General features: G+C 47.3%; 1 protein-coding gene and 1 pseudogene across 1 annotated transcript; both read left to right on the top strand.

Moving 5' to 3' along the window:
- Positions 1-269: 269 nt before the first annotated feature.
- On the top strand, positions 270-4,058 carry LOC119294194 (phospholipase D beta 1-like). The gene is made up of 10 exons (XM_037572433.1): positions 270-1,175; positions 1,356-1,472; positions 1,557-1,751; positions 1,846-2,094; positions 2,175-2,243; positions 2,332-2,479; positions 2,695-2,843; positions 2,987-3,154; positions 3,296-3,493; positions 3,575-4,058. The coding sequence occupies exons 1-10, from the start codon at positions 270-272 to the stop codon at positions 3,866-3,868; spliced, it is 2,493 nt and encodes an 830-aa protein (XP_037428330.1). The 3' UTR covers positions 3,869-4,058.
- Positions 4,059-7,099: 3,041 nt separating this feature from the next.
- Positions 7,100-9,900, top strand: LOC119292083 (annotated as a pseudogene).
- The last annotated feature ends 1,918 nt before the right edge of the window (positions 9,901-11,818 follow it).

Below are 11,818 nucleotides of genomic sequence, written 5' to 3'. Positions count from 1 at the left end.
AGACAAAAGAAAAAAAAAACCTCCCCTGCATTTCAGGGGAAGCAGCTAGCGATCCACCACCAGTACCGAACAACGGGGAGAAGGAGAGAGAAGGTGGGCAGCTGCATGCAGACGCGCGCGCGGCACCGGCACATGCACGCGTGCGCAGCGACTAGACGATCATCGCGGCAACAACGCGAGACCACCAATCGATCAGCAGGCTAGACGTACGTGCGTAGGAATCGAGACACAGATCGATCGATCCAGCAGCAGCGGCGGCGGCGGCGGCGATGTCGGACGACGAGGACTGCCGGACGACGGCGGCGCTGCTGGCGTCGACGTCGTGTAACCACCGGGCGGTGCTGCTCCACGGCAGCCTGGACATCTGGATCGACGAGGCGTGCAACCTCCCGAACAAGGACATCCTGTCCAACACCATGGGCGGCCTCCTCAAGAGCTGCACCTCCGACCCCGGCGCCAAGTCCACCAGCGACCCCTACGTGACCGTGCTGGTCGCATCCGCCACGGTGGCGCGCACCTTCGTGATCCAGGACGACGAGAACCCCAAGTGGCGGCAGCACTTCCTGGTGCCCGTGGCGCACGAGACCGCCGCGGTGAGCTTCGTCGTCAAGGACAGCGACGTGATCGGGGCGGAGCTGATCGGCGCCGTGGCCATCCCCGCCGAGTCCCTCCTGGCCGGCGACCGCGTGGACGGCGTGTACCCGGTGCTGGAGCCGTCCGGGAAGCCGTGCCGGCCGGGCGCCACGCTGCGGATGTCGGTGCAGTACGTGCCTGTGGCGAGGCTCACGATGTACAGCCACGGCGTGACGCCGGGCCCGGACTTCCCCGGCGTGCCCAACACGTATTTCCCGCTCCGGCGCGGCGGGCGGGTGACGCTGTACCAGGACGCGCACGTGCCCGGCGACGGGCAGTGCCTGCCGGAGATCCGACTCGGGAACGGTCAGCTCTACCGGCACGGGCAGTGCTGGCACGACGTGTACGACGCCATGTCGCAGGCGAAGCATCTCATCTACATCACCGGGTGGTCGGTGTTCCACACGATCCACCTGGTGCGCGACGGCGACAAGGCGCGGCCGCTGGGCGATCTGCTCAAGAAGAAGTCGCAGGAGGGGGTCCGGGTGCTGCTGCTCGTCTGGGACGACCCCACGTCCAGGAGCGTCCTTGGCATCCAGATGGTAATTACTGAATTCAGGCGTCGATTTTTAATTAAAATGCTGCAGAGTTTACAATTTATGTTCATGTCATTTTATCCGAATTCGGCTCCAAATTTCAACGACATTGGCTTTGATGAATTTGAATGAAGTGATAAGAATAATTTCCATATGTAAATTATGACATGAAATTGTGACGTGTAGGAAGGTTACATGGGCACACGGGATGAGGAGACGCGTAGGTTTTTCAAGCATTCTTCGGTTCAGATACTGCTCTGCTCACGATCTGCCGGGAAAAGGCACAGCTGGGTGAAGCAAAAGGTTGTATTTCATGCGAGGAAATAAACTTACTTAGATATTATCTTTATGGGCAATGAGCTGATGATGGCAACCATTGGAAACCAGGAGACAGGAACTATTTTTACCCACCATCAGAAAACGGTGATCATCGACGTCGATGCCGGCAACGGTAAGCGGAAGATAGTTGCTTTCGTCGGAGGCCTTGATCTATGTGGTGGGAGATATGACACTCCAAGGCACCATCTGTTTCACACTCTTCACACAGTGCACAAGGAGGATTATTACAACCCAAACTTCGCGGTGAGAACTCCTGAATATGATCTGAACTCTGTTGGAGGTTTTCATGTATTAATTCTACATTTGATAGCCTAATGCGTCGCTTGTCTCGATGCAGGTAACCGATGAGCGTGGCCCAAGGGAACCATGGCATGATTTGCATTCCAAGATCGATGGCCCGGCAGCATTCGATGTGCTGAAGAACTTTGAGGAGCGTTGGTCAAAATCATCCAAGCGCCACGGGTCCAAGAAATTGTCGAAATCATGTAATGACACGTTGCTCTGGATCGAAAAGATATCTGAGATCGCTGCTATTGACGATGATGTATACTCCAATGACAATGACACGGAGAGATGGGATGTTCAGGTAAGATCTTCCATAGTATTCCAGAGTTTCCAACCAAAGTCGTGTGTCGAAAGATTGAAGAGTCTCATGTTGGAGTGCAGATTTTCCGATCGATCGACTCGAACTCCGTCAAGGCTTTTCCCAAGGATCCACGAGAAGCAACCATTCAGGTAACTGAAATACAGTTTTCACCTGACCATAACTGTGTTCAGAGCTCCATTTGTTTTACCTGATACACAACTTTTGCTTTCTTGACAGAATCTTGTTTGCGGGAAAAATGTACTAATCGATATGAGCATACACACAGCCTACGTTACTGCCATCCGAGCAGCCCAACACTTCATCTATATTGAAAATCAGTATTTCCTTGGCTCTTCATTTCAATGGGATTCACATAGAGATCTTGGTAAGCAAGGACTACTACAGTTTCTTTCAATGGCATGCTAGGTTGTGTTGTTTAGTGTCGACTATCTCTTTTGTTCTTGATGAACTAGTGCAGGTCACCAAATTAAAATAAATAAATCTGATACCTTAATTTCCCACATCATGCCAACAACAAATATGCCCGGCCGGTGCTTAAATTTCTGACAGCCCCGGACTCTGAAATTCGTTTTCTTGCAGGTGCGAACAATTTAATACCGATCGAGGTAGCCCTGAAAATTGCTAACAAGATCTACGCGAATGAGAGATTTTCGGCCTACATAATAATTCCGATGTGGCCTGAAGGCAACCCAACCGGTGCTCCTACACAGAGAATTCTTTACTGGCAGGTTAGGTTCTTTAATTATCTCTCTCAGTGACTCAGATCTTTGTCACTACACTGTCATCTAAACACATCAGCTTCTAAGAGCCTTCATCATAAGTATAGCTGCTTCTGTTAGGCTAATAATGCAATTCATGTGTGCCACTGCAGAAGAAAACAATGCAGATGATGTACGAGATAGTCTACAAGGCACTGAAAGACACGGGACTGAATGGTTCATATGACCCACAGGACTACCTGAATTTCTTCTGCCTCGGCAACCGAGAAGCGGTGGAAAATGCCGCTTTCTCCGAAGCATTTTCACACACAAACCCTCAGGTGAGAATCGATCGAGTCAAGGACTCAAGCGGCAGAAATTCTGTGGCAATGCGAGCACCACTATATATAGGTGCCACTCTTTCTGAAAGATTATGCAGCAGAACTCACACCTGTCTGCCCTGATGGGCATGGATGGTCCAGGACCAAGCTAGGAAGAACAGGAGGTTCATGGTGTACGTGCACTCCAAGGGCATGATCGTGGACGACGAGTACGTTATCATCGGGTCGGCCAACATCAACCAGAGGTCCATGGAGGGAACGAGGGACACCGAGATCGCCATGGGCGCGTACCAGCCCCATTACACCTGGTCCAACATGTTCTCTGCTCCCCGCGGACAGGCAACCAACCAACCAACCAACCAAATCCATCCCCTCATTCATCATCGTGAATCTGACGAACGAATTGGAATGTTGCTGCAGATCTACGGGTACAGGATGTCGCTGTGGGCGGAGCACATCGGGGGCGTGGAGGCGGTCTTCGAGCGGCCGGACACGCTGGAGTGCGTGCGGCGGGTGCGGGGCATCGGGGACGCCAACTGGAAGCGGTTCGTGGCGGAGGAGGTGACAGAGATGCGGGGGCACCTCATCAGGTACCCCGTCGCCGTCGAATGGAACGGCAAGGTCGGGCCGCTGCAGGGGTGCGCTGCCTTCCCGGACGTCGGCGGCAACATCTGCGGCTCCTTCTCGGGCATCCAGGAGAACCTCACCATATGATCTCTTCTACTAGTAGGGCACTAAGCATTCGTAGACGCACGATTAACAAATTAGTGGTCCAGATGCAAAGAGAGAGACAGCCCAAATTAGTGTTCCCCGCAGTTTTATGCTCTTTCTCCGGTAAAACATGGAGGTGTTTTCGCAAGGGTTTTACAACATTTTCACGCATGCTGGAGCAAAGTTTGCTGAACATATTTTCAGTGAAAAAGAATGTTTTTAACACGTTTGTTTTTCTGTTTTGAAATACGCGATTTCAAACAAAGTTCTACGGTTCAATTCCTTTGGCCGCGTTTTCCCCATAATATTAGGTATATTTCGCATGATTCTGTGAATGCTTGAGCATGTCGCCAAATTTGGTTAACATTTACACATTGCTAACATAGCCGCTTCATTCGAGTTTCAATAAATGAAAATTTCAAAACATATTCAACATTGATCATGTACCAAAGAGCACGTCAAGACCAAGAGGATGGCGAAAACAGTAACTGAATCGGACACGCACTTCAGAAAAAAAGATCTTACTTTGCGTAATTTTTTTAAAGCATGGATTAAATAATCAAAGATGGAAATGGTAGACTGCGGGCAGTTTTTTTAAACAGCTCACATATGTAAGTGAAAAATGTTTGAATCTAGATCAGCAAATCGAACGTCTCACAGTTAGGCCCCTCAGCATAGTTGTGCTTCCCCACATATTTAACCACATATGTGCATCTGCGTGAAGCACGTTTGTGCTTCCTCGAAAGTGAAGCATAGGTATGCTTCACCCCGTGCAAGCACATGTTTTTCTAGGGGGTGGGGAAGGACATTTTAGTTTATTTGAAAGCACGGGTTAGTATAGTTTGAAAGCACATATTACTGCTAGTTAAAAGCACAAATTAGCCCGAAAAAAAGTTCATCGAAAGTTATCAACATGAGATCTAGTTTCGAAGATCTCGATGCGAGAAAGACAACAATGAAAATGGTTCGTGATTTGGATGCACAATAAAAGAGATAAAACCTTTTTAAAAATTGAATCTACAAAAAGGCACAAACAAACCCAATCGTGTCTCCCTGCATGGGAAAAAATGCCACCAAAATTCTCAAGTTGCGATAAGTGTCACACATGCAGTGTGTCATTTGTAGAAACTCTCTAAGGGTGTGTCTGGGAGCTAAGTATTTTTGAAATTTTCTAGGAATGCCGTGGTTTATGAAAAAACTTCAGTATTAAATACTTTGAGGTGTTTGGATAGAAAAAATACTGCAGCTTAAGAAACCACAGTATCTCTAAAACTGTGGTATTTTTGTTGTATTTAATAAAGAGGCCGGGACCTCTCTTTTTTAAAACTGAGAAACGTTGGCTCATTGGTCTCTCTAGTAGCGTGAGCTGCACCTTCGGTGCCTGTCACAATGCTCCGTCTTTGATGGATCACAAGCGATAACTCGACAATGTATAGTAGCATATAGTAATAGAGAACGTGCTCATGCCTAGCATGCATACGGCGGCCGTTAAGACAAGTTGATCGGCCGTGAGTGCAGCTGAATTAGGTTCGGCTTTAGGTATGGTCAAGATTATCCATGCAACGACAGAACAATCGGTGAAAATTAGAGAAACTTAATAAAACTGCCATTTGCCAAAGAACGCTGCTATACGGACGACACTCGGCGCACGATTTTCAGACGGTGCTATCGATCAAACCATGCATGCATAAGATTAAGTGTAGCACAGCTGCTGGGTCATGTGTCATGCGAGAATCAGGTAGGAAGTGCCGTGCGCCGACTAGTTTCGTTTGCCAAACACCTCCACGGTTTTACCAAAACTGTAAAAGAAACTATGGTTTTTAGAAACTAAAGTATTTATTGCCCACACATTAAAATACTGAGGTTTTGAAATATTGTGGATTTTGCAAAAACTGAGTTGCCAAACTAGGCCTAAGGTGTGAGTGATCTGTGTAAGGGGTACCCCTTAACAAACAATGTCGTTTTTTCAAGCCCCAAAAGGAAAAAAAATCACGTGAAGTAAGATTTTTTTGGGCGCTAGAGCCCGTTTCACGGTGGTGCAATGGCGGGCTGGGCCCAAATTATTTTTCCCCTAGGCTAGACACTCACATAAAACAGATTTTTCTGTGAGGCATAGTTGCTCCTACGATACTCCCTCAAAAAAAAAGTTGCTCCTACAGTAAACTAGGTAATTTTTCCTGTGATGAATTCATTTGAGCTACTCCCCCGGTCCATACATTAGATACATTCGATTGCGCGACAAGTAATATGGGTTGGATGGAGTACTAGTAATGAATCCACATATGTGCTGCTCTGAAGCTAATAGTACTAGTTTGTTTGCACACGCAAAAAAAAAGACGCTCATCTTCCCTGCAAGTAGGGGTGGACTAACGAGCAGCTCGGCTCGTTAAGCTCGTACTTGTTAAGCTCGTGCTCGTTAAGGCTCGGCCCGTTAAGCTCGTTAAGATTAACGAGCAGAAAACCCTGCTCAGCTCGGCTCGTTTGAAGCTCGTTAAGCTCGTGAGCGCTCGCGAGCGCTCGTTAACAGATTATAATGTGTTTCGATTAAGATGATGAATGTGTAGGTGTGGTTTTCAAGATGAAATATGGTGAGTACAAATAGAAATGCACTAGTTTGTTGCCTCATATGTCGATTAGATTGAATTGATGGGCTGAGTTGCTAAAAGACTTTGTCACGTAAGATGAAAATATGTGTTATGTTGTTACTAACGAGCTTAACGACCTACTCGTTAGCTCGTTCGTTAAACTCGTTAAGCTTAACGAGCTGAAATCTATGATTGCCTCTGTTCATTAAGAAGCGAGCTCCGAACTTAACGAGCCGAACTATCGAGCGCTCATTTAGCTCGCGAGCTACGAGCTTTTGGTCCAGCCCTACCTGCAAGAGACAGGTCCCGCTCTGCTCAGATCCGTGCACGCAAGCATGGCCCACCTCGAGTTCCACGAGTGAAAATTTTAAATCCGTATTAGTTGCTGTCGTGGGAGGTAGTTAGAAGTTAAGTAGACGCGTCCTTTAATTTCAACAGTCACGATCCCGGCCTGGTCGTATCATCTTCCCTGCAAGAAACAGCTCCCGGCTGTGCTCCTACGCGGCGTGTACGCAAGACATATCCACAATCATGGCCCTCCACGGGTTCCACGAGTGAATTTTTAAATCATGTTAGTAGCTGGCAGTAACACAAACGCATGCTATATCAATCTCTTGAGCCAGCTGAGCAATTTACACCCACTACACAGCCCTGAGACTGGAGAGTGATAGAGCAAGAATGGCAGCTCACATGACAGTCCCCAGCGACGCCCAGCTGATCAAGGCGCAGGCTGACCTGCAGCGCCACAGCCTCACTTACCTGACGTCCATGGCACTCAGGTGCGCCATCGAGCTCGGCATCCCGACGGCGATCCACCGCCTCGGCGGCACTGCGTCGTTGCCCGACCTGATGGCCGCACTGTCCCTTCCGCCACCCAAGGCGCCGTTTCTCAGCCGCGTCCTGCGGCTGCTGGCCAAATCCAACGCCCTGGCGTGCACCGACGCCGGGATCTACAGCCTCACGCCGCTGTCCTACATCCTCGTGGACGGCGTACTCATCGACGGCGAGGCTAGGCAGACCGCCTTCCCGCTGGCCGTCACCTCGCGGTACCACATGGAGTCAGGTCTAGGCCTGGCCGATTGGTTCAAGAACGACCGTGCGCTACCAGTGCCATCTCCATTTGAGCATGTGCACGCCGCGGCGCCCTTCGACGAGAGCATGACGCTCCTCGATCATGAGACCGACAAGCTCTTCTACGAGGGCTTGGCCGCCCATGACCATATGGGGATCGGCACGGTTGTGCGGGAATGCCGTGGCCTGTTCAATGGTCTGGAGTCACTCACCGACTGCTGTGGTGGTGATGGGACGACGGCCAGGGCCATCGTCAAGGCCTTCCCGCATATCAAGTGCAATGTGTTGGACCTTCCACAGGTGATCGAGAAAGTCCCGAGTGATGGTGTTGTTTAACTATGTCGCTGGCGACCTCTTCCATACCGTCCCACCTGCTCAAGCCGTGATGCTCAAGGTACGACGATATGACGCCTCTCTACATTTAATTAATGTTCTATTAATATTTCCTTTTCTTTTTGGCATGCATGGATATACAGAGGAATTTTGTGATATAACAAAACTAATATGGTCCGTTAACTCCCAAAGTGCTCTTGTCAGCTCGAGCTCACATGCACCCTTTGCTACAGTAAAATCAAAAAAAATATTTAAACAGTTTAAAAAAAACTGATTTTTTTTCACAACAAACATTGATGTCCTTTTCACATGTGTGCAAAATTTCATGACAAAATGACATTCATGCAGGTCTGGGTGAAAAAAAAAAACAAAATCAATGCTCCAAAATGATTCCAAAAACAGTTTTTTTACAAGCATGGTATTGTCTTTTTTGCCCAGGCTTCCATAAATTCATCACAAAAATTGGCACGCATGTCAAACACACACCAATGTTTGTTACCAAAAATATAAATCAGTTTTTTAAAAATATTTTTCTATTTTACTGTAGCAAAGGGTGCGTGTGAGCTCAAGCTTATATACTCCATGTCCAATTCCGGAAGTGCTCTTGTGAGCTTAGCTTCGTGTTCCAACTGCCTGTTAATAGGTACACAAGATTTTTTTTCTCCAAAAGTCAAACTTAGCAAAATTTGACCGATTTCTAGAAAACATTATCATATCTACAATACCAAACACCTACCTATAAAATAAAAATATATCTCATGACATATCTTTTATTTGCGGGGTACCTCATGACGTGTCTATATATATATAGTATTTAAAATATAGACATTTTCATCTATTAACTTGGTCAAAATTTGCAAATTTTGACTTTAAAAAAAAATCTATAGGCACTACATTATGGAATGAAGGCGGTATAGCTATGTCCTTGACTAAAAGACAATATAGACTTTATACTATGAACCAATTAGAGTTGCGGCAATCGGTTGCAATATATTTTTATGAGATTTGATGTGTGGAATATAAATATTTAGATTAATAACACATGAACCAAAATTAAAAATACACATGACTTTAAATTCATGCGATTTGAAATTATGTGTTATGGATACATATGGTAGTAACCAAGTGAAGAGCAAATGGTAATTTAGTTCGTTGGAGCCTTCCTTTTTCTAACAAACAACCAACAGATTGCTATAATTGGAGCATTTTTATACACAAACTTACCCTTTGCCAACATAATTAATATTCTTCTTGCCTCTAAGGAGGTAAGTGGGAGCATCTTAAAATTGCTCTTCCATACAATATACCACATAGGACAAAGGGAACTAAGAGTTTGGATTGCACCAATTTTTTCTTGTTTCGGTATTGGTTTTCTGCAGGACTACCAATACCTATGCATAATTAGATTATGTCGATAACTTCCATATCCCTCATTATTCATTGCTTAAACTTTATAGATTCTTTCCATTCCAGCTTGTTCTACACTTTTGGAGCGACGATGATTGCATCAAAATCCTTGCTCAATGCAAGAAGGCCATACCTTCCCGAGAAATGGGGGGAAAAGTGATCATCATAGACATAGTGCTTGGATCTTCTCTAGAGACAATAACTGAAACCGAACTGTTGATGGACATGCTGATGTTCATATGTACCAGAGGACGGCAACGGGATGAAAAGGAGTGGAGCACGATCTTTATGAAAGCAGGGTTTAGCGACTATAAGATTGTCAAGAAACTTGGCCATCGAGGTGTCATCGAGGTCTATCCATAAGGTTGCTGCAAATGCTCATCTGGTGTGTATTCCGTATAACTAGTGGTGTGAAATAAGAAATAAATAAGTACAATGCCTTACTCGTCAATGGAAAATGCAGCAAATTCTTAAGTAGATGAAGTGTTAAGTGGCCGGCCGTATTATGTATGTATGTATGTATGTATGTATGTGGCATGTTTGTATGTTCCAACAATTTGAGATGTTAAGCTTTGTTGTTTTGGTATGTGTACAACTTTGTTTTTGAATTGTTTAGTGGACAAGCATTTGTGTATGTTTATCATTCTAAAATCAGTATATTCTTAAGAATAGCTACAGATCTGCTGATTGTTTTGGGAAAGGAGACAAGTCATTTTTCCATATGCCTCCACCAGCACCGCTCTCCTTGTCACTTCTCCAATTTTCTCTATGGTTCCTCGCTTATTGTTGCACTCTTCCGTGACTAGATTTGCAATAGCAAGATTTTCACAATAATGGCACTAGTCTCAAGAAATAGACATCACTGGAGATGACAACGATAAGAAAAGAAGACCGGACTAGTAAAATAGAAGGGATATGGAAGTTCAATCAATGGTCGTAGAACCGAGGAAGATGGAAAACACACATTGTCGACAAGGCTAGAGTTTGCCATAGCATGCGGATGGTTCAAACCTACAAGGACTTGGGAGTGCCAACCCTCCCCGCCGGCACTCCTCAATGTTGGGGAACGTAGCAGAAATTCAAAATTTTCCTACGTGTCACCAAGATCTATCTATGGAGAAACCAGCAACGAGGAGAAGGAGAGTGCATCTACATACCCTTGTAGATCGGTAAGCGGAAGCGTTCAAGAGAACGGGGTTGAAGGAGTCGTACTCGTCGTGATCCAAATCACCGGAGATCCTAGTGCCGAACGGACGGCACCTCCGCGTTCAACACACGTACAGCCCGGTGACGTCTCCCACGCCTTGATCCAGCAAGGAGAGAGGGAGAGGTTGAGGAAGACTCCATCCAGCAGCAGCACAACGGCGTGATGGTGATGGAGGAGCGTGGTAGTCCAACAGGGCTTCGCCAAGCACCGCGGGAGAGGAGGAGTAAGAGAGGTAGGGCTGCGCCAATAGAGGGAGAAACTCATGTGTTGGGCAGCCCCCAAGCCTCAAGTATTTATAGGGGAAGGGAAGGGGGCTGCGCCCCCTCTAGGGTTCCCTCCCCAAGGGTGGCGGCAGCCCCCAGATGCCATCTGGGTGGCGGCCAGAGGGGGAGAGAGGGGAGGCGCGCCTGGGGTGGGCCTTAGGGCCCATCTGCCCTAGGGTTTGCCCCCTCCCACTCTCCCTTGCGCCTTGGGCCCCTTGTGGGGGGCGCACCAGCCCACCTGGGGCTGGTTCCCTCCCACACTTGGCCCATGCAGCCCTCCGGGTTTGGTGGCCCCACTTGGTGGACCCCCGGGACCCTCCCGGTGGTCCCGGTACGTTACCGGAAAAACCCGAAATTTTTCCGATGACCAAAATAGGACTTCCCATATATAAATCTTTACCTCCGGACCATTCCGGAACTCCTCGTGACGTCCGGGATCTCATCCAGGACTCCGAACAACATTCGGTAACCACATACAAACTTCCTTTATAACCCTAGCGTCATCGAACCTTAAGTGTGTAGACCCTACGGGTTCGGGAACCATGCAGACATGACCGAGACGTTCTCCGGTCAATAACCAATAGTGGGATCTGGATACCCATGTTGGCTCCCACATGTTCCACGATGATCTCATCGGATGAACCACGATGTCAAGGACTCAATCGATCCCATATACAATTCCCTTTGTCTAGCGGTATTGTACTTGCCCGAGATTCGATCGTCAGTATCCCGATACCTTGTTCAATCTCGTTACCAGCAAGTCTCTTTACTCGTTCCGTAACACATCATCCCGTGATCAACCCCTTGGTCACATTGTGCACATTATGATGATGTCCTACCGAGTGGGCCCAGAGATACCTCTCCGTTTACACGGAGTGACAAATCCCAGTATCGATTCGTGCCAACCCAACAGACACTTTCGGAGATACCTGTAGTGCACCTTTATAGCCACCCAGTTACGTTGTGATGTTTGGTACACCCAAAGCATTCCTACGGTATCCGGGAGTTGCACAATCTCATGGTCTAAGGAAATGATACTTGACATTAGAAAAGCTTTAGCATACGAACTACGATCTTTGTGCTAGGC

This window comes from Triticum dicoccoides, chromosome 4B, assembly GCF_002162155.2.
Source record: "Triticum dicoccoides isolate Atlit2015 ecotype Zavitan chromosome 4B, WEW_v2.0, whole genome shotgun sequence".
In the NCBI taxonomy this organism is placed as follows: domain Eukaryota; kingdom Viridiplantae; phylum Streptophyta; class Magnoliopsida; order Poales; family Poaceae; genus Triticum; species Triticum dicoccoides.
The sequence above is the reverse complement of the archived record's forward strand: the minus strand, read 5'-3'. Positions and strand labels throughout refer to the sequence as shown.